The 27439-nt window shown below is 43.5% G+C and overlaps 1 protein-coding gene across 2 annotated transcripts in view; it reads right to left on the bottom strand.

The window, feature by feature from the left end:
• Positions 1-27439, bottom strand: part of HSDL1 (hydroxysteroid dehydrogenase like 1) — a 295843-nt gene that overhangs the window by 104257 nt on the left and 164147 nt on the right. The window contains exons 4-5 of one of the 2 annotated variants that reach the window (XM_030203698.1): positions 3641-3868; positions 3248-3322 (exon numbers count right to left, since the gene is read on the bottom strand). In XM_030203698.1, the coding sequence (XP_030059558.1) occupies positions 3248-3322; positions 3641-3868 (303 nt within the window). The remainder of the gene's footprint in view (positions 1-3247; positions 3323-3640; positions 3869-27439) is intronic. The other variant, XM_030203699.1, reaches the window with a different exon arrangement.

A 27439-nucleotide genomic window follows, 5' to 3' on the forward strand; every position in this document is an offset into this window, starting at 1 on the left:
TGTTGAAAAAAAAAAAAAAAGGTTCCAGAAGAGATCCGGAAAATTATAGACTGGTGAGCCCGACGTTGGAGTTGGGCAAAAAGGTAGAGACTATTATAAAGAACAAAATTAAACAGCATATTCAAAAGCATGGATTAATGAGACAAAGCCAACATGGATTTAGTGAAGGGAAATCTTGACTCAACAATCTATTACATTTCTTTGAAGAAGTCAGCAAACGTGAATAAAAGTGAGCCGGTCGATATTGTGTATCTGGATTTTCAAAAGGCGTTTGACTAAGTACCTCATGAAAGACTCCAGAGGAAATTGGCGAGTCATGTGATAGGAGGTAGAGTTCTACTGTGGATTAAAAACTGGTTAGAAGACAGAAAACAGAGTAGGGTTAAATGGTCAGTATTCTCAATGGAGAAGGATAGATAGTGGGATTCCCCAGGGGCAGTGGTGTGCTGGAGCCAGCTCGCACCGGCTCACAAGAGCCGGTTGTTAACTTTTCTTCCGACTTGCGAGCTGGTTGTTAAAAAGCGCAAGCCGGCTCTCCTCCCTCCCTCCGGATCCGGTCCCTCACCGACCTGACTGAGTCACCCTGCCAGGCCTGCCTTGTCCTTCGAATTCTTCCCCGCTGTCGGTTCGCGCTTTAAAAATGGCCGCTGAGACTTCTGCTGAAGTCTTGGAGGCTGCCCTTGTAAGTCTCGGTGGCCATTTTGAAGTGCGATCCGGCAGAGGAGAGTCAGCGCTGGCAGCCTGCAGGCAAGACTGCCTGCCCTGAAGAATTCGAAGGACAAGGCAGGCCTGGCAGGGTGACTCAGAGTCAGGTCGGTGAGGGACCGGATCCGGAGGGAGGGAGGAGAATTCGCTGAACAACTCGTGAGGGGGTGGCAGGGGAGAGAAGGGAGTCACTGGGCATGGGTGGATGGAGGAGAGAGAAGGGTCGCTGGGTATGTGTGCATGCAGGGCAGGGGAGAGGAGGGTCACTGCTGGACATGGGTGGATGAAGGGCAGGGGAGAGGAGGGAATGGGTGCATGCAGGGCAGGGGAAAGGAGGGTCGCTGGGTATGGGTGGATGGAGGGCAGGGGAGAGGAGGGGACAGAGAAGAAATGCTGGACATGTATGGAGGAGAGGGAAGAGTGAGGAAGGAGATGAGATGAGGGAAAAGGAAGAGAGGAGAAAAACTGCACATGGTTAAAGAAAATAGGCAGAAGCTGAGGACCAGAAATGAAAAAGAAAGGAGGAAAGGAAAGAAATAAATGGAAAGGAAGCCCTGGAAACGGAGTTAAGAGGACAGATAGCAGCAGAATCGGATACTGGGCCAGCATGATCAGAAAAACAGTCACCAGACAACAAAGGTAGAAAAAAAAAAATTTTTCATTATAGTGTTTGGAATATGTTCACTTTGAGAATCAGGTGCTCAACATGAAAAGTTTATATTTATTTACTTATTTATGGCATTTTATCACACATTAAACATGAATTAGATTGGAACCTGGGATCATTTAATTTTTTTTTTCCTAGAGTAATGCATTGCCACCCCCACACCCAGGCTCTCTCCCCGGCTATAGCCAGCTCTGCAATTTTTTTTTTTTGGGGGGGTGCAGAGGGGGACCGGGGAGACAGCCTGTTAAACATTTACCAGCACACCATTGCCCAGGGGTCTGTGCTGGGACTGATGTTTTTTAATATATTTATAAGTGATCTAGAGATGAGAGTACCTAGTGAGGTAATTACATTTGCTGACGATACAAAAGTTATTCAAAGTTGTTAAATCGCAAGAGGATTGTGAAAAACAACAAGAGGACCTTTGGAGACTGAGATTCTAAATGGCAGATAACGTTTACTATGAGCAAGTGCAAAGTGATGCATGTGAGAAAGAGGAACCCAAATTACAGCTACGTAAAGCAAGATTCCACATTAGGAGTCACTGACCAGGAAAGGGATCTAGGCATCATCGTTGATGACACGTTTAAACTATCTGCTCAGTGTGCGGCGGCGGCTAAGAAAGCAAATAGAATGTTAGGCATTATTAGGAAAGCAATGGAAAACAAAAATGAGGACATTATAATGCCTTTGTATCTCTCCATGGTGCAACCATACATCGAATACTGTGTGTAATTCTGGTCATCGCATCTCAAAACTAAAAACATACCTGTTCAAAAAAGCATACCCCACCGACCCAACATAAAAGCCCGAATACCTGAACACAATGAAACCAAAGAACGTAATGGACATACTTAACTCTTCCTCTCTAAGATCCCCCAATGTGTTTATCACACATGAACCTTATTCTACCAAAATATCACCTTGTATTTGTTCATACCAGAAACGACGAGATACGGTACCATGTAAGCCACATTGAGCCTGCAAATGGGTGGGAAAATGTGGGATACAAATGTAACAAATAAAATATTTAAAAAGATATAGTGGAATTAGAAAAGGTACAGAGAAGGGCGACGAAAATGATATAGGGGATGGGACAAGTTCCTAGATGAGGAAAGGCTAAAATGGTTAGGGCTCTTCAGCTTGGAGAAAAGACGGCTTAGTGGAGTGGAACGGGTAGATGGAAATCGCTTGTTTACTCTTTCCAAAAATACTAGGACTAGCAATAAAGCTACAAAGTAGTAAATTTAAAATGAATCAGAGAAAATATTTCTTCACTCCACGTGTAATTAAACTCTGGAATTCGTTGCCAGAGAATGTTATAAAAGCAGTTAGCTTAGCGGGATATTAAAAAGGTTTGGATGGCTTCCTAAAGGAAAAGTCCATAGACCATTATTAAAATGGATTTGGGAAAAATCCACTGCTTATTTCTAGGACAAGCAGCATAAAATGTACTGTAATGTTTTGGGATCTTGCCAGGTACTTGTGATATGGATTGGCCACTGTTGGAAACCTTCGGTCTATCCCAGTATGGCAATACTTATGTACTTATGTAAATACCAATATAGACATGGAAGTGCCACAGCATACATGCTTACATAGTAACATAGTAGATGACGGCAGAAAAAGACCTGCATGGTCCATCCAGTCTGCCCATGACAAACTCATATGTGTATACCTTACCTTGAATTTGTACCTGTCCTTTTCAGGGCACAGACCATATAAGTCTGCCCAGCAGTATTTCCTGCCTCCCAACCACCAGTCCCGCCTCCCATCACCGGCTCTGGTACAGACCGTATAAGTCTGCCCTCCCCTATCCTCGCCTCCCAACCACCACCCCCTCTTTCCCCCCTTGTCAGCCATTAAGAAACATACCTGTGTATTTTCTATGAAGCTTGTCACAGAGCCCAAGATTGAGGCGACGACCATCCTTATTTCTTCTGTGGGGTGCTACACAAGACAAACAACCTTCTAAATCCTACACATCCCCGGGAGCAAGTGTAAATCCCGACATGTTGGCAAACGTGAATTCCTCTTCTAAAATGGGGAATGCATGTATATTTTGCCGCGCCCAAAACTTGCCCAGACCACATCCCCTTGCCATATTTATGTCCTGACTCAACACTTCTAAATGCCAGTTTAAGCACATTTAAAATGAACAGTGGTTCTAAAATAAACACCATAATCTAGAAGTGAAAGCAGGGGAGATATAAAAAAAAGACTCCAGAATTTTCATTGCCTAAAACAAAGTACTACTATTTGGGTTACCTGAATAGAATGGAACCAGTATCCAGTAGTCCTTGCTGAAACCCCAAGCGTAGAAACAGCATGATATGCATATGTTTCAGGGGAAGGTGCCACCCATCGATTCTGGTACAGAAAGCCATGGTATGTGGTCTTGTTTGTAGCTACTAAAAATGGGGTTAAACTCTGAACAAAGATCCCTTTAGATGCATACTCATACTGAAGCGCTCGACTGAAATGATCCAAATAGGCCTATGAAAATGGCAAAAAAGATGTTGTTAAAATAAATATATTTTTAAATTAAAAACTGTCCAAAGCAGTTAAAACACACACTCTTAGAGATGACTTATTGCAAAACTTGTATTTTCTATTGCTGAAATATTACTGAGATACCACAGGTTACTAGAATCCTATAAAATACAACTACTAGCATGATGCACTCTGTTGCCTATGAAACTATGTTATTGTTCATATGAGCAATCAGGCATACAATATCAAATTCAATTAGATACTGCATTGCGTTAACAGTGAAAAAAATATATATATTGCTCGTACAATGTATTTATTTTATATCTAGGGATACTCCAGTTTGCTTAAGTTAATGAATCCCTTTTAACAGAACACATGCAACAGCAAGAGCAGCCCTTGGGAGATGCCAAAATGGATTGTACAAGAGCAGTGTGAATAGCTCTACAGTCTTGTACAGTGTTACCACAGGTAATTGGTGGCAGAAAAATGAGGTAGTATTAAGAACAAAAGGCAGTTTTATTTTCTACTGCAGAACAGGTATGCAAATAGTACCATAAGTGATTACAATGCTATTTCCTTCACTCAGTCTCCCTCTATTGTATTCTCCCCCCAACCTTCACCCAGTCTTTCATCCTCTCCCTTCCTAGCATTCACTCAGTCTCTCTCTTACATCCAACTTTAATGCAATCTTTCTCCCTCTTCTCATATGCCGCCCCCTCCTTTCCAATTTAGTTACTCTCATTCTCTCTCATATATCCTCTCACTCCCAGGCAATAAAGGGGTTTGGGAGTCTGCCAACTGTTCCTTTCACACTGCAGCTGCCGAAGAAAACAGAAGATTTCCCACTTTAATTTGGCTCTCTAATGTAGCCATATGGTACAGGAATTTTGGCTAGTCTTGAAGGACTTGAAACCACAAGACCAATCTAAAATTCTGCCTTCTTTTTGAGAACTGGTAAAAAGTAGGGCTGCACATTAATCACAGTTAATGCCTCAATTAATACATTATTTATTAGTTGCAATTTAAAAAATTAATTGTGGTTAATTGTGCTGCAGAATTTCTCTCCATCATTCACCCATCTTTCCCTCCCATCCTCTGATTCACGTCCCAGCATCTCTCCCTCCCTGCCTTGCCCGCAGTTCAATAGCATCTCCTCTCTGAATCCCCTCCCTCCTCCACTAGGGTGTACCTTAAATCAGGTCTTCTCAGTCCTGGCAGTGGTAGCGATGATGCCTGCAGCCTGCTCCAGGGCTTTCTGTCTCATCCACTCTGCCCTTAATGGAGCAGGGGGTGGGACAGGTTAGAGGGAAAGCTCTTGAGCAGGCCACAAGTATCTCTGCCACTGCCAGGACTCAGAATTGGAGGATGGGAGGGAAAGATGGATAGAGAGATAATGGATCCAGGAGTGGAGGGGGCGATATAATGGACCTGGGGGTGGAGGGGAGGGGGAAGAGAAATGCTGCACATTGGGGGATGCTGGCCAATCGGAGGTAGAGAAGGATGAAGAGAGATAATGAACCTGGGGGTGGAGAAGGAAATATACTGCACACTGGGAGGTTGCTGACCAATGGGAGGTGGGGGGGGGGGAGAGAGAATGGACATGGGGTGGAGGAGAGGGAGAGAGAAGCTGCACAACTAAGGGAAAGATGTTATAGAGGTGGAAGGTAGAAGGGAATAAAGAAGTAACAGAGGTGGAGGAAAAAGAGAGGGAGACACAGATATTGGACCGCAGGGGAAGGAAGCGATAGGGGACCTTGGGGTGGAGGAGAGGGAGGAAGAGAGGAAGCGAAGGGGAGAGATGTTAGACTTAGGGGCAGAAGAGAGGGATATATTGGTCTTTTAATCATGCAATTAAACAAGATTAACATATTTAAATCATGCAATTTAATTGCAATTGAAAATTTTAATTGAAATGCAACCCTAGTAAAAAAAATCCAAGTATCCACAGAATTTGCATTTGCCCATATAGTTCTGAAACTTCTGAAAACGTTCTCCAATATGCAGATTTTCAAAGCAAAACCACATGTGTAGTTCCTTTTGAAAATCACCCCTCCTTCCCTTTAGTCTTGCACTTCTCTCCTACCACCTACCCACCAGAGATGCCAGACCTGTGAGAGCTGTGGGAGAAGGTAGTTTATTGTTTATAAGAAAATTGCTGTACAATACACTAAAATAAATTAAAAGGGAGAAAAGAACTCAAACAGGAAAGACACAAGATCACAAATACGATTAAAATAAAATGTGATCTATTATAGGTGCCCTCCATCCTCCAGCTGAAAACAAAAAAGAGCATGTAATGAATTAAATCTCTTGAAGATTAAAAACAATGTTAAACAAATGAGTTTTGAGTATAGTCTTACATTTTTTTCTCAGATTACTTTGAATGGTGTAATAAAAGCAAGATATTACAATAAAAAAGTGCTTGGAAAAAAAGTGCTATTTCGAATTCCCAATGTGCATGAGATGGGACAGGAAAAAAAAACGATTTGTTGTCAGTCAGAGATTAAAGAAGATAAGCTGGAATATATGGAATAGTAATAAGAAATATGTAGTTAGGAAGAACGGTATGTAAGGCTTTGATTGCCAAAATCAATAATTTAAATTGAAGTCAAAATGTAACTGGGAGCCAATATAATTGGAGAAACAGAAAAATGTGGTCTCTTCAATTAGCATGGGAAAGAAATTGTCTAGCTGTGATTTGTAAAGACTGCAGTCTCTAGATTTGTGTGGGAAATACCAGCATAAATGGCATCACAATAATCAAGCCTACAGCCAATGAAAGCATGATAAAGAGCACAAAGAGCGCCTGTGTCCAGATATGAGCAAACAGACCTATGTTTTTGCAGAGCTAAGAAACTTGATTTTATTTGTTGAGTGAAGGTAAGTTGTGAATCAATGATTACTCCAAGATATCTAAAAGTATCCACTGTTGGAATTCGATTTCCAAAAAGGATTGGGATTAGTGGGGGAGAAGGAACATGCTAAATGATCTAGTGGTAGTCCTGTCTGAGTCGAATATCAAATGAAGATCCATAAGCCATGTGGCAACACTGTCAAGGCAAGCTTGTAGGGGACTTAGATCAACAGTGTCATCAGTACTAGACTGATGTAATACACTGACTCTCTAAAGGAATGGATCAGCATTGCCAGAGGAACGACAAATGTTAAATAAAACTGGAGACAGAATAGAGCTCTGCAGAACACCGCATTTTATTTATTTGTTAATATCATTTCATAACCTGCTCAATCTCAAGATTCTTGGCAGCTTACAACAAAATACACATAATAAAAGATAAAAAGTTGATGTGGAATTTTGTCGTTACAGCAAATGATCAATTTTGCAAAAATGAGAACCAGAAATGCAAGTAGATGAAAGCCTCTGCAATAGAAGCAGATGATTAACTATGTCAAAGGCAGGTGACAAATCTAAAGACACTAGGGGACCGATGCCCAAAGGTTCGCGGCAGAATGAAATTCTACCACAAAGCTAACACTGAGCATGCTGCGGCAATTTTTCTAAGTAAAGAGCATAAAAAATTTTGCTGTATAAAATCACAGCAAATCTGCTGGTCAGCACAAAATATATCAGCTTTCCTGTCAGTGCCTGAGTGATAACAGGCTCAGGCACTAACAGGAAAGTTGACATTAAAAAAACAAAAACAAAAAAAAAACGCATGCCGCAGCAAGCCCCCTTACCCCCAACCCAACCCAACATCTCTTATCGCCCATACCCCCACAAACATATCCCTGGTGCCTACATGCACCCAACCTGAACCCCTCCCCCATTCCTGAAACCTTAAAAAATGCCTAGTACATTCATACCTTCTAGTGGCCCATTCTGTTACAAAATGCCCTGGTGATACAGTGTCCCCCTCCTCATCATTTTGGCCTGGTGATGTAGCGATCCAGTACAGTGTTTCCAAAGTCCACAAGCTTACTCTCTGAGTTTTACTGCTTGCAAAATCTTCTGCACCACTTGGGCAAACAGAACGCATGATTTATTATCTCTATACAATCGTGACAACCAATTTTTCAAGTGGATGACCTTATTTGATATGAGACTCCTAATGCAGGCCTAGTCGGCCAAAACAAAGCTGTGTCGAGTCTTGATCATCTTTTAATAAATTGTTTTATTGTTTGCAGGGTTGTCCCCTTATTCCTGAGTTATCTTTGCTGTCTTGCTACATACCTGTCGCGTGCTCGAGGACCTTGGCATACTGTCAGGCTTCTTCCCCAGGGAGCACTGGGTTTGTGAGTCCTTGGGCCACTACCGTGGAGCGGCAGTGGCAGGCAAGATCACCTTCAAGGTAGAGATGAGACAAGACTGGACCGGAACCCCGGACTGGAGTTCTACACAGGAATACACGGAACTGGAACGCACCGGACGTGTGCGCACTGGAGTGGGGCCCGCTGGGCTGGAACACACTGGAGTGGCCTCACGGGACTGGAACATACAGGAGGGAAACCCGCTGGACTGGATCGCACTGGAGCGGAACCCACGGGACCGGAACCCACTGGACTGGAACACACTGGACCTAGGCTTCACCTACGCTTAACCACCTTTCCCCGAGGGTTGAGCCCTCAGGTTCGGGCGGCCGGCAGGGCTTATAGGAAAAACCGGAACTGGAACTTGCAAGCAGGAACAGCAGGAATGAGGATCCAGGAGTGCCCCCTGGCACCTAGGCGAAGGCAAGGCAGACAGGCTGGGAATGTCCGGGTTCTGGCAGTAGGCAGGTTCAAAGCAATGGGCAGGTCAAGGAACAAGACTAAGGCTGGAGCTTCAGTATCAAGGAGTACTGGCAACAGACTGAACAAGGGCTGAAGCTCCAGAAGCAAAAGAAACACACACGGATAACCAGCAGGCTAAACACAATGACTAGTAAACTGTACCCAAGCTAATAGGAAAGCTATGCCCAAGCAAACAAGTCATACACTGGAAACATACACAGAGCAAAACTAAGGAGACTTAGTAAAGCTATACACCAGCTAACAAACAAAGCTGTGCCCAAGCTAATAAGTCATACACTGGAAACATACACAGAGCAAAACTCAGGAGACTTAGTAAAGCTATACACCAGCTAACAAACAAAGCTTTGCCCAAGCTAACAAGTCATACACTGGAAACATACACAGAGCAAACTCAGGAGACTAGTAAAGCTATACACCAGCTAACAAACAAAGCTGTGCCCAAGCTAGCTAGTCATACACTAGGAACAAACACAGAGAACTAGCAAAGCTACACACAGGCTAACAAGCAAAGCTGTGCCCAAGCTAGCTAGTCAAACATAGAAACTCACACAGAGCAAACAATGTAGCAGTGAACAGAGCACTCCACATACCAGGGCCCTTAGACGAAATGCAAAGGGAAGGACTGTAGTCTCTAAGTGATTAATAAAGCCCTTCCACACCAGAGGCACAGCTGCAGCAATCACCTTGCATCCAAACAGAGGCTTGAAACACAGAGAAGTCAGCCCAGCGGGAGCCATCTTGGATACTGGCATAAAGGAGTCGGCGGCAGCCATCTTGGAAGAGGCATAGCCCACACAGGTGAGGTTCAGTAGGGCAATCGGCACACAGAGCCAGAGAGAAACTAAGACAGAGACAGACACAGAGATAAGCAGAAGCCAGCATAGCCACTGACTCCCAGAAAGAGGGTAAGAATTAGGGTGGTCACGGCCACAGACGTGACAATACCACACTACTGTCTTCTCTTAACTTTCAAGGTCTCCTGTCCATTTGTCTTTTTCTCTCCTCCTGTCTTCTCCACTTTGTCCACTACATCCATCTTTGACATTTATTTTGTCTTTTCAGCTTTCTTTTATTTTTCAGCCTCTGTCCATTTAGATTTCATTCATTATTACTATCCAATCTTCAATTTAAAAAAATGCATCTACCTACAGCTTTCCATCTTTTGCCCTCTCCCAAGCCCTCCCCATCTTTCATTAACTTCCTCCTATATAGCATCTTCTCCCTCTATCTTCCCTGCCATGCAGCATCACCTGTTTATCTCTCTCTTCCCCCCTCTTGTCATGCAGCGTCTTTCCTGCCATGCATCATCTCTTTCCCCCCTCTCTTTTCTACCAAGCAGCATAGACCCATTTTTCCTTCTCCCTTTCCCCCTCTCCATGCACGGCCACTCCACTCTGTCTCTTCTTCAACCCCAACTAGCATCAGTCCTCTCTCCCCCCATTTAGCATTGCCCCATCTCTCTCCTCCATTTAGCATTGCCTCATTCTCTCTCTTTCACCCATTCAGTATTGTCACATCTGTCTTCCTCCCTCAGCATGGCCCTGTCTCTCTCTTTTTTTTCTCTCCCCTGCCTCCAGCTCATTCTCTTGCTGCCTTTCCAGGTCAGCAGTGGCAGTGGTAAAATCTACAGGAAAGACATGCAGGGCCATTTCCCTGCACTCACCGCTGCTAGTTCTGCTGGTCACATCCCCTCTGACATAACTTGCTGTGTCAGAGAGGCAAGCAGTGCATGCAGAGAAATGGTCCAGTGTATCTTATCTATTGATTTTACGATTGCTGCTAACAACAATCCAAGGTGGCAGCAAGCCCAGCAGAAGTAGCAGTGAGAAGATGAGTAGAGTGGAAGGGTGCAGTTTTGCCTTGCCTATCACCATGCCACTTATACGGGGCTGTAGCATGATATAAGTTTAATTCTCAGAGTTATTGGTTTTGCTGGATCAGATCCAAATCATATAAAATATACAGCTGCAAAGACTTTACTTCCCCCCTCTCCTCTGGAAAACTACTGAGAAGCTGGATGAATACCTAAGGCCATCAACACCTCTCCAAAAATACCAGCACCTAACAAAAGACTATACCGCCACCTATTCTCAGACAAGGACTAAGCCCATCTAAGCTCAATCACCCTCAGACAATGGACCAGCAGATGTTCCTTTCCAAAGACAGCTATCTCAGAGACTGCAGTAACAAAAGACTACACCTCCACCTATTTTCAGACAAAGACTAAGCCCATCTAAGCTCAATCACTCTCAGACAATGGACTAGCAGATGTCCAGGCAGGAAGTCTTATGATATCATTGAACATGTGACCTGTTACCATGCTCCATCTCAAAACTAGATGCCCAGAATTCAGCTACCCAGGAGCTTTCTAATTGGACCAATGGCAACCACCTGACGCGAGTCTAAAAATAGCCTGGTAGATAAATGCCCAGTTCAGACACTTTAAAAACAGGGGCTCTTTCTTTAGAAAGATAGTTCTTCCTGGCTGTTCCTGATGCTCCTGTCCTAGTCGCCGCTGCCCTGAAGTGATTAAATCTAAAAGCAAGCTAGAATCTCCTGGAATCCTGACTTCTCAAGCTGGACATCACATCCACCTGAAAGAAACGGCTTCAAGCTCCATCAGACAGCAAATCTACAAAGAAACTTCCTGTTCCAGCAAGGATCTCCTGCATCACTCTCCATAGCAGCCTCCATCAATGTGAGTTATCCAGCTTCATTTACAATCAAACCTGTTATTTTGTAGCATACTTCCATTGGTAAAAGATCCTCTCTAAAATTGCCTCTCTATTGTAAACTTGTTACCTTGCCTGTATTAGAAATAAACATTTTATTTTAAAGTTAACTATCTGGCCTTTATATTGGGAAAAACACGTGTCCTCACATGTGCAAGCTCCAAATGCTTTAAGCACATGTTCCTAAACGTACAATGCAGGTTAATGTAATTAATTCAAATTTAGTGTATTTACTTCCCCTTTCCTTACATATGCTTATCTTATTACCTTATAGGTAATTGGGGGATAATAAAACAGAATAGAATCAAAATATATCTTAAAACTTAGAATACAGCCATGTTACATAATAACATAGTAGATGACGGCAGAAAAAGACCTGCACGGTCCATCTAGTCTGCCCACGATAAACTCATTAGTGTATACCTTACCTTGATTTGTACCTGTCTTTTCAGGGCACAGACCGTATAAGTCTGTCCAGCAGTATTTCCCGCCTCCCAACCACCAGTCCCGCCTCCCATCACCGGCTCTGGCACAGACCCCGTATAAGTCTGCCCTCCCCTATCCTAGCCTCTCAACCACCAACCCCTCTTCCCCCCGCCACCCAATTTCAGCTAAGCTTCTGTGGATCCATTCCTTCTACTACTACTACTACTTAACATTTCTAAAGCGCTACTAGGGTTACGCAGCGCTGTACAATTTAACATGGAAGGACAGTCCCTGCTCAAGGAGCTTACAATCTAAAAACACAGGATTCCTTTATGCCTATCCCACGCATGTTTGAATTCCGTTACCGTTTTCATCTCCACCACCTCCCGCGGGAGGGCATTCCAAGCGTTCACCACCCTCTCCGTGAAGAAATACTTCCTGACATCTTTCCTGAGTCTGCCCCCCTTCAATCTCATTTCATGTCCTCTCGTTCTACCGCCTTCCCATCTCCGGAAAAGATTCGTTTGCGGATTAATACCTTTCAAATATTTGAACTTCTGTATCATATCACCCCTGTTCCTCCTTTCCTCCAGAGTATACATGTTCAGGTCAGCAAGTCTCTCTTCATACGTCTTGGAACGCAACTCCCATACCATCCTTGTAGCTTTTCTTTCCATTTTTTTAACATCCTTCGCAAGGTACGGCCTCCAAAACTGAACACAATACTCCAGGTGGGGCCTCACCAACGTCTTATACAGGGGCATTAAAACCTCCTTTCTTCTGCTGGTCACACCTCTCTCTATACAGCCTAGCAACCTTCTCGCTACGGCCACCGCCTTGTCGCACTGTTTCATCGCCTTCAGGTCCTCAGATACTATCACCCCAAGATCCCTCTCCCCGTCCGTGTCTATCAGGCTCTCCCCACCTAACACATACGCCTCCCTTGGATTTCTACTCCCTACGTGCATCACTTTGCATTTCTTCGCATTGAATTTTAATTGCCAAATGTTAGACCATTCTTCCAGCTTCTTCAGATCTTTTTTCATGTTTTCCACTCCCTCCGGGGTGTCCACTCTGTTGCAAATCTTGTGACCACATGCTCTGAGCGATCCCCTCTATTCATAAATATCATTTTGGAACTGTAACATTTCCAGTAACATGGCGCCTATGGGCGTCAGGTAAACTTTTAGGCATTACGGTGATCTGCTGCCCAGGATTTGTTGAGCCATGATTTAAATAACTCTTAACCAAAGCTTTTTTTTAAACCATGGACAGGAAATATTTTTTTAAAACTTTCCACTCCCCTTTGTCTAAGAATTGGACAAGAGAAGGAGCTCAAGTTCTCTCACTGTCCAGGAGGATAGTTTATTTCTGAAGAATAGAAGAGAATCCTATTTGGCAAATTGTCAACCCGTGTTTAATCATGAATGATAATAACCTGCACAGAGTGGTGGGTATGGCTGAAAGGTTAAGAAGTTGTGATAAGAGCAAGCAGGAGAAAAGAACAGTGCTTCAAGATGAGGATTTGGACACAACACTTTCTCTCTGTTTGAATAACTTCGAGAACTGATGCGACTGCCAGACAAGCAGACCATCTGATACAGTGAGCTGGCTGACAATGCTTGTTAATTCTATTCTGAGTTCTGGGAGTTACCCCCTGATTTAGCATGTTAACACAAATTATCAATTGGGGCGGACTTGTCTACGCCCAAGTACTATAAACCAGTGGCAAGCATACCATGGCTTGCTAAGCTTACTGAATTTGTGGTGAATACTCAACTACAAAATATTCACGACCTTATCAACTTTTGAAAATCACTAAAGACTTTTCTTTTTAACAAGACTTACCATAATAATAATAGGAATTCCAATGCATCATTACTTACTTGATAGTCTGTTTCTGAATTACTGAATTGTTTATATCCATTATGCTACACTTTTTTTTTTTTGTATGCAACCAATTGTTTATCTACTCTTGAATGGCGCTTGCCATGATGTGTTATTGTAAGCCACACTGAGTCTGCAAATAGGTGGGAAAACGTGGGATACAAATGCAACAAATAAATAAACAAACTATGTGATGATTTGAGTTGATTTCATGTTCTTCATACTTCACAATATGGCACAGCCCGTGCGGTCCCCAGTGTGAGAGGCTCTATCATCTCTCCCTGCTCTGGGTGGGCGGGTGAGGAGGCAGAGCTGGTCGCGCGGTCACTATCCCGCGAGCCTCGTGTGGTCCCCCGTGGGGAAAGGTTCAGATGCCTCTCCCTGCTCCAAAGGCGACAGCGGTGCCATTCGCCGGACCTGGAAGGGCTCCCCGAGCGCCGTCTGCTGCCTCGTGCGGTCCCCCGTGGGGGGCAAGTCAGACTGATGCCCGATTAACTCAGCACAAGTTAGGGCAGCTGTTTTGCTTAACTTTATGCAATTCCTTAGATGGTAAGTGCAGGCTTGGCATTACTGCAGGCAGTGGAGAGGGGAATAGGAGATTATCTGAGAGGTTCAGGAATTTGTAAGACAAAGATGCGTCATTGACCATAACCATACTTTGGAATGTAGCCAGGGGAAATGTTTGGTTATTTGGTTTTTAAAGTCCAGTATCTAATATTTAACAGGCACTTCTGTTCATCAAAGACATGCAGCAGATGGATGTGTTTCTCTCCTGTGAAATTATTTGGAAGTTTTAATGCTGAGGAAGTTTCAGCAAGATAAGAGCTTTAGAGGTAGTATAAGTTATAGATATGAACATTATCTCAAAAGTTGTAGTGGGGGTTTAGTTAGCAGTTTCTGATCCTGGTGTCCTTTGTTCCAATTGATGCAGATCTCGGAAGGTTTTTCAGTTGTAAATCCAGCTTATTTCAAAAGCAAAGAGAGTCAAAGATCAAAGGCTTCCAGCAATAGAGAACAAATGGCTGTACTTAGCACTTCTATGTGAATTTCTTTGGAAACTTATTGGCAGATGATCAAACCCCGGCGCTATTTTTAGATAGTGCTTTCGAAATACCGCTCTTCCAATGCTGTAGTAGCACGGTGTTACGCTATTGCATGATCAGAAGTTAATGTATGCAGATATATACAGTGGTGTAGCAGTGCTTCAGTGTAGTTAAATTAAGCTAAGTAGCCGGGATGCATGCACACTAATCAGACGCACTAGGCTACTAACAGCACACATGTGCATAGGGCTGCTTGTCGTTTTGTCGTTGTGTCCTGCCATATAGCAGGGAATAATTGAACGGCGCTGGCCATCTGCAACAGCAGTTGAGAACGTCCAAAGTGTGGATGTTTGTCAGAAGGACATCCATGCCTGCTATGCCTCCAACACCTGCTTTATTTATTTGGATTTTGGATCACAAGTAGCAGCAGTGGGATTTGAACCGGCCAGCTCTGGATTGCAGGACCAGTGCTCTAACCACTAGGCCACTCTGCCACTCCTCCACTCTACTCCACTTCCTTGAAATTTGGCCATCCCTTTGGGAGGCAGTTGAGGACGTCCAAAATGTTTGAAAGACATCCATGCCTTCGTTATGCCTCCGCTGACACAAACATACCTCCCCCCCAGGGGCCTGCATACTGCCCCCCCCCCCCCCCACAGGGATGGCCAAATTTCAAGGGCGTGGAGTGGAGGAGTGGCAGAGTGACCTAGTGGTTAGAGCACTGGTCTTGCAATCCAAGAGGTGGCTGGTTCAAATCTCACTGCTGCTACCTGTGATCCAAAATCCAAACAAATAAAAAGGGTCTCAGAAGCATAGCAAAAGCATGGATGTCCTTCTCACAGGAACATCCACAGTTTGGACACCCTCAACTGCCACTGCAGAGAAGGACGTCCTCAACTGCCTTCACAGGGACAGAGGCATAGCAAAGAATATACTCTTAAAAAAAAATGACAAAAGTTTTTGAAGTTTTTTTTTCGGGGTGGGACCTGCGCCACAAGAACGCCAGCTAGGACCTGGCATTATTCTGCAACGCTGTTTTTCGGCATAGTGGCATTCAACACCGTTCACTGTTCATGAGGCGCTAGCTTTCGATCATCCAGGAGGAACGCGAAATGATCTTATTTACATGAGATTGACAACATTTAAATGTGATGTGCACAAGTGCCTGGCACGCTTGCAGCTTATGACGGTAACCACGTTGATCATCCCAAGTTTTTAAAAGCGTGCGCAAAAACAGCACTAATGGGCTTGCGCGCTTGCGTTGACTTTTGATCATCTCCCTGTTAATGCAGGAGCTGATGGTTGACTTTAGTTTTAAGAAATCTAACAGATTCAGAGTTTTAGAAATAGTTATGTGGTTAAAATAAAACTAACTCACGGATTGTAGTTTCTGGTTCTGATATCCTTGGATGGTCCAATTGAACCAGGTTGCTGTAGGCTTTTTCTTTGTTGTCCAGGAGGAGGGTTAGATGTAAATATAGATCCAGTACCAGTCACAGGGCATGAGGAGAGTTATTTGCAATATGAAGGGAAAATAAAGGTTCTTTTCTCCAGCCAAAATAAAAAAAAGAAGTTCAAAGTAAAATTGAGGACTGGTGCCTCAATACAGACTGCGCGTAAGTCACTAAAAATTTGGGTTGTAAATAAGCAAAAAGTGTATTATTTGCAGAGCCTCATGTGAACCCAGCCACCCAGTCAGGCAGCTTCCCTCAGTAACCACATCAAAAGCACTTGACATGCTGAACTGGACTATCACTACTTTCTTGTGCTTTTCTTAGCTTTGATGTCGTTGACCAGTGATATAAGAACAAATTTCGTGCTGGGGTCTGAAACCTGACCGGGAGGGGTGAACAGAGTGATGGGATAGGTAATCCTTGTTTGTTTGGTGACTATCACTTCCATGACTTTGACTAGGAGCAAGATGGATGCCACCAGTCTGTAACTAGTTATGTCATTTGTCTTGAATGTTGTTTTTTAGGATTGGAGTAAGCATTATGTTTCCTGTGGTCGCTGGGTAGTGACCTTCTCATAGTGAGTAGGACATGTGCTTGGTTAGTAAATCTATAAACCAGGTAGGGTATCTCTCATGAGTGGGGTGAAGCAAGCATCCAGTATGCAGTGAAATTTTGCATACTTTCTGAGGAAGGTTTAGACTTCGGAGATTCTGCCAGCTTATGTTGCCTTTCTTTGTGGCACCTTATGGATTAGAAAGATCACTAGTGGGAGAAAGGTCATTGGAAGGCCTGATCTAATGTTGGCCACTTTCTGTTCAAAGTATTTGGCCAGCTCCATGACGTTGGGAGAGGGGGGGTCTTCATTTGTGGCCACCACGGTTTGAGTGTCGAGGAGGTTGCTTATTAGGCCGTATAATTTCTTGATGTCTAGGTGAATATTTATATCTCCTAGATCAGTACATTACAGTGGGTGGTGCACATGTTGGAAATGAATTCAGTAATGTCGTCTCAGGCTTTTGCCCAGCTGCCAAGTGGTCTATAGAATAAGGTGCAGCAGAGTGTCTCCTTGAGGGTAGGATCACAACGCTAGGATCTCTAGAGAGGGACTTAGAAATTTTGATAACACTGTCACTTTAGGAATGCCTTGTAAATAATTGGTAGGCCACCTCCTCTTTTTGAGGTCCATGTCATATGTAGTATATTGTAGCTGGGGGGGGGGGGGGGGGCATAAGTCATTCAGTTGGGGTCATCTTGAGTGCACAGCCAGGTCTCCGATTGGTATTAATCCCAGATCTTCTTCTATCGTTTGATCCTTCCTAACTCTAAACAAGGTGTTCTGGAATCCACTAGACACTGTGCATTTTATTTTTGTTGCTCCTTTTCACTGGAATTCCCTACCCCGGGAAATTCAAGCCAAGTCCAAGTTAAAAAAAAATGTAAACCTACCATAAAAAGTAGGCTCTTTCATCAGGCACTTAATACTACCTAGGCTGTTTTGCTACTACAGGATCAATTTTTCCTTTTTCTTTGTTTTCTTATTCTTTACTTTTCCTCGCCCCTCACCTTTCCCCTTCTTCCCAACCCTCTCTACCCAGGGGCGTAGCTACGGGCGGGCCTGGGTGGGCCCAGGCCTGCCCACTCTGACCTGCCAATCGGTGCCTGTCTTTTTAGGCATCAGCAGCTCACTCTGTTTCCTCATCTGGCTCTCCCTGAGTCAATCGGCACTGAGGCAAAAAACGGCCCGAGTTTCCCTCCTGTCTCGTGGCTCTAATGCTGTCCGACAGGCCCTACCTCGTGGCTACAACGCTGTCTGACCAGCCTGACTTCCACCTACCTGCCTACTGTCTCCCTGCTGAGTTTATCTGCACTGATGACATCTAACTACGGAGAGATCTGAGGCGATTGAACAGCCTGCAACTGAGCTGCGATTGAATCAGCCTAACAGTCTCCTGTCTCCCTGCTGAGTTTATCTTCAGGCTCAGGGAAAGGATGGGGTGATTGGAGATGAATAGCTTCAGTAATTCCAGGCGGTGTCAGGCAGCGGGGGCTGGGAGACCTGTTCTGGTATGGGGCTATAATCTGCTGTCATCAAGGCTGCTCCTGCATGCTGATAGCTAGCCTGTCCCACTCTCACATAAAGTCTGCTCCCTGCAGCTCAGTCACACAGAGCCTGCCCCTCCTCCACATCTGGTGCACACACAGCCTGCCCCCCTGCACTCACCGGATGTCTCCCCTGAGGCCCATGCACACTGATCTTTCAGGGCTCGGGTCCCCCCCCTCCAGGCAGACATAGAGTGACTGAGCAGTGAACTCCTAGAACCTGGAATCCCAGGTGCACACTCATCGGGGGGGGGGGGGGGGGGGGGGCAATAGATCTCTATAGGAAGCTCAAGACCAGGTAACAAAAATGTTTTAATTTGTGTAATACCAGGTTTAAACAAAAATGTTGTGTATTTAATGTTCGTGGGTTTCTGGGTGGGGGTGGGCTCTGTAGTGCCAAGGACGTTAAAAAAGTGTTCATATATAAAACTTTTTTTTTAAACTTGGGCACTGCAGAGACCACCCCCTACCAAGAAACCCACCAACATTAAATATAAATGTTGGTGGGTTTTATATTTAATGCTGGTATGCATCAGGGTTGGGGGGAGGGGTAGGGCTGATGCTGGGCTACAGAGAGGGATGGGGGTACGTAAGGGCAAGGCTGATTCTGAGCTACAGGCCAATTTCAAAATTTTGGTCCTCTATTCTCAATTGATGAGGGTTAATCTGTGTTCTGCATGTGACCCAGGTGAGAGATTCTGCTTGCATATGGTTTGAATGGGATCTGTATCAGTGTGACTTGTCTGTTTTGTTCCAATGGAACACATTGCTGTTGTGTATATTCACTGCTGCCTTTTTAAAGGTGGTGTTACTGGTATTTGTGTGTTCAGAACTGGTGGTATTAAGGTTTGCAACATAGGTTCCAAGTATGTATGTGGTTTATGTTGATGCAGGACAACTGCTGGGCAGACTGTTTATTAAAAATCTGTCATCAAGTGCACTCTAAGGCATTATTTAGGAGTGTCCCAAGAAGCACTACTCACACCCATATACATAGTGCCCACCCATATTAGCTCTGGGCCCACCCAAAATGTTAGGTCTGGCTACGCCACTGTCTCTACCTCTACATTGTAGCCTTGAATGAATGAATGTGTACTGATCCCAGTACTGAGCTGCAGGGACCAGTGCTATTTAACATATTTATAAATGATATGGAAATCGGAACGACGAGTGAGGTGATTAAATCTTCAGATGACACAAAACTATTTATAAGTACATAAGTATTACCATACTGGGAGAGACCGAAGGTCCATCATGTTTCCAACAGTAGCAAATCCAGGTCAGAAGTACCTGGCAAGATCCCAAAACAGTACAACACATTTTATGCTGCTTATCCTCTCCAGTGGATTTTCCACAAGTCCATTTTAATAATGGCTTATGGACTTTTCTTTTAGGAAGCTATCCAAACCTTCTTTAAACCCCACTAAGCTAACTGCTTTTACTACAATCTCTGGCAATGAATTCCAGGTTGTTAAAAACACTTGTGGACTGTGAAATATTGCCAAACCACCAAAAGGAAAGTCCAAATCTCCCGTAAAATCAAACACAAACCACAAAAAATGGTGGAAGATGAACCAAAACAGACCAGAAGAACCATAAGGAGTAAGAGCACCAGAAAAGTTTAATAGGACCCTACATGGTCCGTGTTTCGGCCAGCAGGCCTTCCTCAGGGGTCTAAAATAAAACAAAACAAATAAATTAACATATGTACAACTTGAATGTGAAAGTACAAATGTTCCAAAATTAAAAACATTAAAAATATAAAAACAAAAACAAGATTAAAAACAAATTCAGATTAAAAACTAATCCAAAAATATCAAAAGAATGCCAAAATACATAAATACACATCACAGACATACTAAAAATGTCAGAGCCATATGATAAAAACAAATTATACCATGTAAAATATAGGTTATATACTAGAAAAAACAATGACAATACTAATATGTAATGAAAGACACAATCTTACACTTCATAAATGAAATGCAATTATATAACATCGTTTGGAATATTACAGAATAACATAACCAGCAACCACAAGCAGTTGGCAACATGTGCAGAGCTCATCGGAAAGAAGAGATGAAAAATCCTAACAAAACATGACCAAAGTGTACATGTTAATAAAAATGTTATTTAAAAAGTAGGATTGAAATAAACATATTAATGAAAATAACCACACTTTGGCCACCAAAAAACAGGTATGTGAAGATAAAAAATATATAAAAAATATAACGTTGTGACCTACCCTGAATCTGACGTTTACAGATGCACCTCCAAGATACTCATAAAACAAAAAGCAAAAAACTGCAGAAACAAAAAGAAAAAGAATGAAAATACAGATAGTTAAAAATATATTACTCTGCAAAAACTGGAAAGACAAATAATACAAAGTAATTAAAAATTTATAAGAGGGGGGTCACGTGACGCTATGCACAGGAGCGGACGTTAGCTACTTCGCTCCTGCCAACTCCTCGAGAACCTTGCGGATAAACAGCAGAAATTCGTGCGACTTCCGACCCATTCTACCAGGATAACCTGGAGGGAAGCTTTAAGATCAGCCAGACCCGGCGGCGAGACTCAATGGCGGCGAAAACGCTCAGAAAAGACAAGGAGAAAAACCGGCCGACAGATGACAAGATGGCAGCCCCGGCTAGTCCATCTTCCTCCCAGGTCAGCTCGATGTGGACGGCTGAAATAGTTGGGGAGGTCACTAATGCGCTGGAAACAATATTAGAAAACAAGCTGGGTTCGCTGGAATCGAAACTGGAATCGCTGCATAATAATGTCGCGCAAATTAAGGAAGACATGGCGTCCTACCAACAGCGGACAAGCGATATAGAGGACCGCATCGCTAAAATGGAGGCCAGCCATAGTGAAATGGAAAAACAATTATCCCAATACGCCGACAAAATTGAAGATCTCGAGAACAGATCGAGACGCAACAATCTTCGCTTGGTAGGCGTAGCGGAAGATCGAGGAGACCGGGATTTGAGAAGCTATTTGGAAAGTTGGCTCACTAAAGAATTGGACCTTCCGCAGGAGCTGGGCCCTTTAAAAATCGAGAGGGCACATCGGCTGGGACCAAAACAAACTAATGCAACAAGACCCAGGGTGATTATTTGTCGTGTTCTAAATTTTGCACATAAAACGGCTATTCTGCAGGCGCTGAGAGGCGGGAGAGAACTGCGCGTTGGAAACCAGAAAATACTTTGCTTTCAAGATTATTCAGCCGGAGTTGCGGCTAGGAGAAAGCAGTTCTCACCTGTTTGTTCTGAACTAGTGCAGCGCAAAATTCCGTTTGCTTTATTATATCCAGCGAAGCTGCGCATAGTGCACAAGTCGGAGACAAAGTTTTACACTACAGCAGCAGAAGCCCGTGCCTTTATAAAAGATTTGGAGACACCTAGAACAAGCTGAAAAGAGATGTTAAGCTTAAATGGAAGCCTATAATCAGTAGTCAAACTTTTGGCAAAGCGGCAGTGAAACAATGCAGATTTGTATATGTTGCAGCAGAGTGGATTGGTGAATTGATCTACAGCGACATTTTGAGAGGGTTTGCTGCTGCAGAAAAAGGTCAGTGGCTGGGGAAGCAACCAGAGCTTCAAGAGAGAGAAAGCCATCTTCCATGCAGTTTTCTGGCTCCCAGTTGAAACGGCTCATCAACTCAGGAACATTTGATATCAAGTGACTGGTTGCTTATAAGATCTAATGCAGTAGTAAGAGAAACCAAGTACATTTGAAATATGTTGTGTTTCTATTTGTTATGTTCACTGTTTAGAGTAAATAATGTTGTTAGCAATGTTTTTGGTTCCCAGAATGGGGTGAAATGGAAAAATAAGGGAGTGAAAATAGTGGTTGGCAGAGGCCGTCCCGGTTTTCTGGGTAATAATGGCAAGGGGGTCATTGGCTGATGATTGGTGGATGGGGGGTGGTTGCACGAAAAAAGTTGATTAGTTGACTATCAGTGTGTAGAGGAGGGGCGTTCGAAGTGACCTGTATCCCATAGGGATAGGAGGGGGAAAAGGGGGGATTCTGGAGGGGATTTGGGTGGGGGGATGGGATTGGGAGGGTGGGAGTGTAAAGGAAGGTATAATAAGAAAGTTAGCTTCGGGGCATAAATGGAAAGAAGTAGGAGTAGACTGGGGTTAAGACTGTAAAGATGAGATAAGGAAAATTTTGATCTATTACTGGAAGTTAAGGAGTGACAAGAGACATGAGGGACACATCAGTGGTTTGTGGAAGAGGGGCCAGAGGCTGGGCTGGCTCCTCATGTTAGATAAAAGATTCATCTGGCTTGATACTCTTAAACACTGTGAGAAGGATGCTTAAGATTGTTACCTGGAACGTGGGGGGTATACACTCCCCAATAAAAAGATCAAAAATTTTACAGTATTTACAGCGCATTAGAGCGGATATAGTATTCCTCCAGGAAACACATCTGTCTGGACAAGAACATGCTAAGCTTGCGAGGTGGTGGGTGGGAGAATGTGTGGCTTCAGCAGCCATGGGTCAAAAGGGTGGTGTGGCAATACTTATTCGAAAGGGGGTGGCTACACAGCTTACTAACATAGTGCAAGACCCCGAGGGGCGCTTTGTCTTTGGAACAGCTACAGTGGCAAGGCAACAGGTGAGGCTTGGTAGCATTTATGCCCCAAACCAGCTCGACCTCCAATTTTATAAGAAATTGAGGACGATTCTAACGAATATGGCACCCACCCCCTTGGTGCTAGGAGGTGATTTTAACACGGCTTGGGACCCCACTTTAGATAAATCTAATCCTCCGACTGGACCAGGGACTAGAAAACACGCGAAGGGATTGCCTGATTTTTGTTCATTATTAGACCTTATTGATGTATGGAGGACTTTGCACCCTCTTGACAGGGAATATACACATCAGTCCAGAGCACACAATACTTTTTCCAGGATTGATTATTTGTTGACCTCTAGAGAGGCCTTTTCAGATATAGGGGAAGTCGAGATTGGTCCCTGTGTGATCTCTGACCACGCCGCAGTCTGGATGACATGGAATGGTGGGGGCCAGAAGGAGGCAAAAGGGGGGTGGTCTTTCCCTAGCTACCTTTACAAGGATGTGCATTTTCGGGAATATTTGTTAACCAAATGGGATGAATACTCACATTTTAATGCAGCACCAAATGTAGATGCCACACTCTTCTGGGAAGCGGCAAAGGCCGTTCTAAGAGGAGACATGATAAACTATGTTAGTCACCACAAGAGAGCTAGAGATAGGGAAATCCTTCGATTGGAAAAACAATTGCTGGGTTGAGAAAACAATTTAGTGTGAACCCGATACCAAGGGTTCGACAAGATATAGTAGCGGCCCAATGCGCTTTGAACTCATTGATACACGAACGTGCAGTTTAACCAAATGGGGTGAATACTCACATTTTAATGCAGCACCAAATGTAGATGCCACACTCTTCTGGGAAGCGGCAAAGGCCGTTCTAAGAGGAGACATAATAAACTATGTTAGTCACCACAAGAGAGCTAGAGATAGGGAAATCCTTTGATTGGAAAAACAATTACTGGGTTTGAGGAAACAATTTAGTGTGAACCCGATACCAAGGGTTCGACAAGATATAGTAGCGGCCCAATGCGCTTTGAACTCATTGATACACGAACGTGCAGTTAAATCCCATACGTATTATAAATTTCATCTTTATAAATTTGGTAACAAGGGGGGCAAGGTGTTGGCTCGTTTAATTGCTCCTAGGCACACTTCTAAACAAATTCTAACTATTAGGAATGATAAGGGGCAATTGCTTCATACTGACAGAGAGATACGTGATGTCTTCCAAAAATTTTTCAAGCAACTCTACAAGTCAGAGGCGGAGAGTGGTCTTAGTGGGGAGCTATACTTAGAAAACATTGCCCTCCCTGGCATTACGCAAGCAGATCGTAAGATGTTAAATGCCCCTATAACTGATGACTAGGTGAGCTGGGCAATTGGACATAGTAAGTTGGGTAAGGCCCCGGGCCCAGATGGTCTCAAATTAGAATTCTATAGGATGCTGGGGGATCCGATAGCTCCGTCAATAACGAAAGCATTTAACAGGTGGGTGGAGGTTGGCGGGCTACCAGAACATCTCAATCTAGCTCAGATTACAGTGCTACCTAAACAACAAAGAGATCCCACTCTGGTGTCTTCATATAGGCCGATCTCTCTCCTAAATCAAGAGGTAAAACTATTCGCCAAAATTTTAGCTAATAGGTTGAGTAGAGTGTTACCGAGAGTCATTCAAGAAGCACAGGTAGGGTTTGTTCAGGGGCGCTCAGTGGTGCGTAATCTGAGAAGCATATTGGCTTCACTAGAGAGATTGGAAACCACTCAAGAGTCGGCTATAATGATTAGTTTCGACGCCAAAAAGGCATTTGATCGTGTAGAGTGGCCTTATTTATTCACAACCTTAGCCAAATATGGGTTTCAGGGCTGGTTTCAGAGGGCGATCTCAGCATTATAAACGTCGCCCCGAGCTAGGATGTGGGTGAACGGGCTGTACTCAGAAGAGTTTGAAATTTGTCGAGGGACCCGACAGGGATGCCCATTGTCACCTTTACTTTTTGCTCTATATCTGGATCCTCTGATCCGAGACATATGCACATGCCCGGCAATTAAAGGAGTTAAATTTGAGCACCAGGAATTTAAGGTGGTGGCATTTGCCGACGACCTGTTAATCATACTCACGAAGCCCTGGGAGACGCTAGCGTATCTTTTAGAGATATTTAAAGAATTTGGGTCCTATTCTGGCCTTAAATTAAATTATGACAAGTCTGAAGCGTTGGCTCTTACTGCTGAGACTCGAAGAGCATGGCCGGGACAATTCCAACTAAGATGGGTGGAGGAATCGTTTCGTTATTTAGGTATCCTTCTATTCTTCTACCAGCCCGGACAAGGGGGATCTACAGTATAAATATTCAGTGGCTGATAGCTAAGACCAAACAGCAACTGGAGGCCTGGAGAACTCTGACACTATCACTATCGGGGCGACTGTGTTTAATTCACATGGTTATTTTGCCAAGGTGGCTTTATGTGATGCAAACGCTGCCATTGCACTTATTGATGAAGGATATTAGAGTGTTCTATCGCATGGTAACAAAGTTTTGCTGGGCGTATAAGAAAGCAAAAATTCGCCAGCAGTTGCTAATGGGAGGGTGGAATCAGGGTGGGTTGGGCCTACCTAATATTAAATATTATAATCTCGCTTGTTTGTTGCGACACGTGAGGGTCTGGGTATTCTCATCAAACTATCACACACCTATAGAGTTGGAGGAATCACTCTTTAGTCCCTATCAATTGATTTCACTATTGCAGGGGAATAGATCTTCTTTGCCACAAAGAATGAGAGGTTCGATGCTATTAGGATCCTTACAGGGGGCCTGGAGATTTTGGGGGAAATTATTGGGTGGAGACCCACATGTGACAGAATTGCTAACTATACAGGGGAATCCGCACTTTTTACCTGGAATTGAGAATCCAGTATTCCAACATTGGGTGAGACGGGGACTTCATAACTTGGGGGTAGTGGTAGATCAGACTGGAGTGATTAGACCACTGGAACAGCTGATCCCTAATGAGTCATTAGACTGGGGAGACACTTTTGCCTACTGTCAATTGAAGCACTATGTACAATCCTTAGACAGGGCGTCCCTGAATTACAAATTGGGGGAGAAGATTCAGACACGGTTTGAGGAGGCCGCTGAGGAGGCTCCTTCAATCTCTGGCCTCCAGAAGAAAATATGGTCCTTGGCACCAGCCAGGGATTTGACACAGCTCAGACGGCGATGGGACCTGGATGTGGGATGTGATCTCGCCTCCTGGGATATTATAGCACACCTTAAAGGTATTCCGCAAATAATTAGTGGGGCGGGATACAGAGAATGTGCATATCGAATCATCCACAGGGCATATTTCTCACAAGTACAATTGTTTAGAGCGGGAGGAATTGGTTCGCCTACCTGTACGAAATGTAATCTAGCTGATAATACACTATACCATGGTTTATGGGAATGTGGGATTATAAGATGTTTTTGGAAACGGGTGGTGGCCTTTCTTTCCTTGATGCTGTCAAGAAGGGTACAGGGCACACCTCAACAGTTGTTGTTGGACTGTCCTGGCTCTTTCAGGGGGCTAAGGGCGGAGGAAGTCCTGCTGTGTAGAAAGCTCTGTTTACTAGCACGTAAATGTATTTTGCAAAAATGGACTGTTCCGGATAGACCTGAATTTTGGCACTGGCGCAATCAGGTACATCAACTGATGACTTGGGAGGCGCAAGAGGCCAGGGGTTCCTTTAAGCGGAAATCACGTTTTTTAAAGACGTGGAGTCCCTTTATAGCCAAACTCACGCAAAGAGGAAGAAGTCTCATCCTTAACAAACAAACTATGATTGAGAACCTGGAGACTCCATTGATGCCTTTAGACAGATCATAGGGAGGGTAAAAGGGAGGGGGGATGGGAGGGATGAAAAGACTATGTAAAAGTTTGATGTTACTTTAACAAAAGGTTTTGTTATTGACTTTAGAGATATCATTTTGGTGATTGTAATTGATGCTTAAATGTTGTGGATGTGACATCAATAAAAAAGTTAAACCATAAAAATTTATAAGAAAAAATAATAATGGATATAAATATGAAAAATAATATATAGTTACATATGCCAAAATATACTGAAGAATGTTATGGCTCAAAAATATAAAAAATAAAAGATAAAAGATAAGTAATATGGTATAAATATAAACTCATGATGGAATGAAGGTACATAGTAAAATGAACCATAAACATCGCCAGATAAAAATGAAAAAAATAAAAAATGATAAATGAAAAAATAATGAAAAAGATAAAAATAATAAAAGGAAAAAGTAACTCCTAGAAAGATCTGAAAATGAACAAATTGAAACACAAAATGATGAAAATTAGGAATAATTATGTATCATAAAGATCATACACCACTCATTAAAGGCAATAGTGGAGCAAATGCTAAAAAGATGACGCATAAAAGTAACAGGAGTGATAAGTGATGTATACACCAACCATATGATTTTATGAAGAGAAAAAGGCAGAAAACAACCGGTGGTAGCGTACACCAAACAAAAATCAAAAATGAAAGTAACCGACAAGGGCATATGTAATGCGATGCCACAATGCATTTAGGAAATTGGAAGACTGGG

The sequence above is a fragment of the Microcaecilia unicolor genome, chromosome 5 (genome assembly GCF_901765095.1).
Source record: "Microcaecilia unicolor chromosome 5, aMicUni1.1, whole genome shotgun sequence".
In the NCBI taxonomy this organism is placed as follows: Eukaryota; Metazoa; Chordata; class Amphibia; order Gymnophiona; family Siphonopidae; genus Microcaecilia; species Microcaecilia unicolor.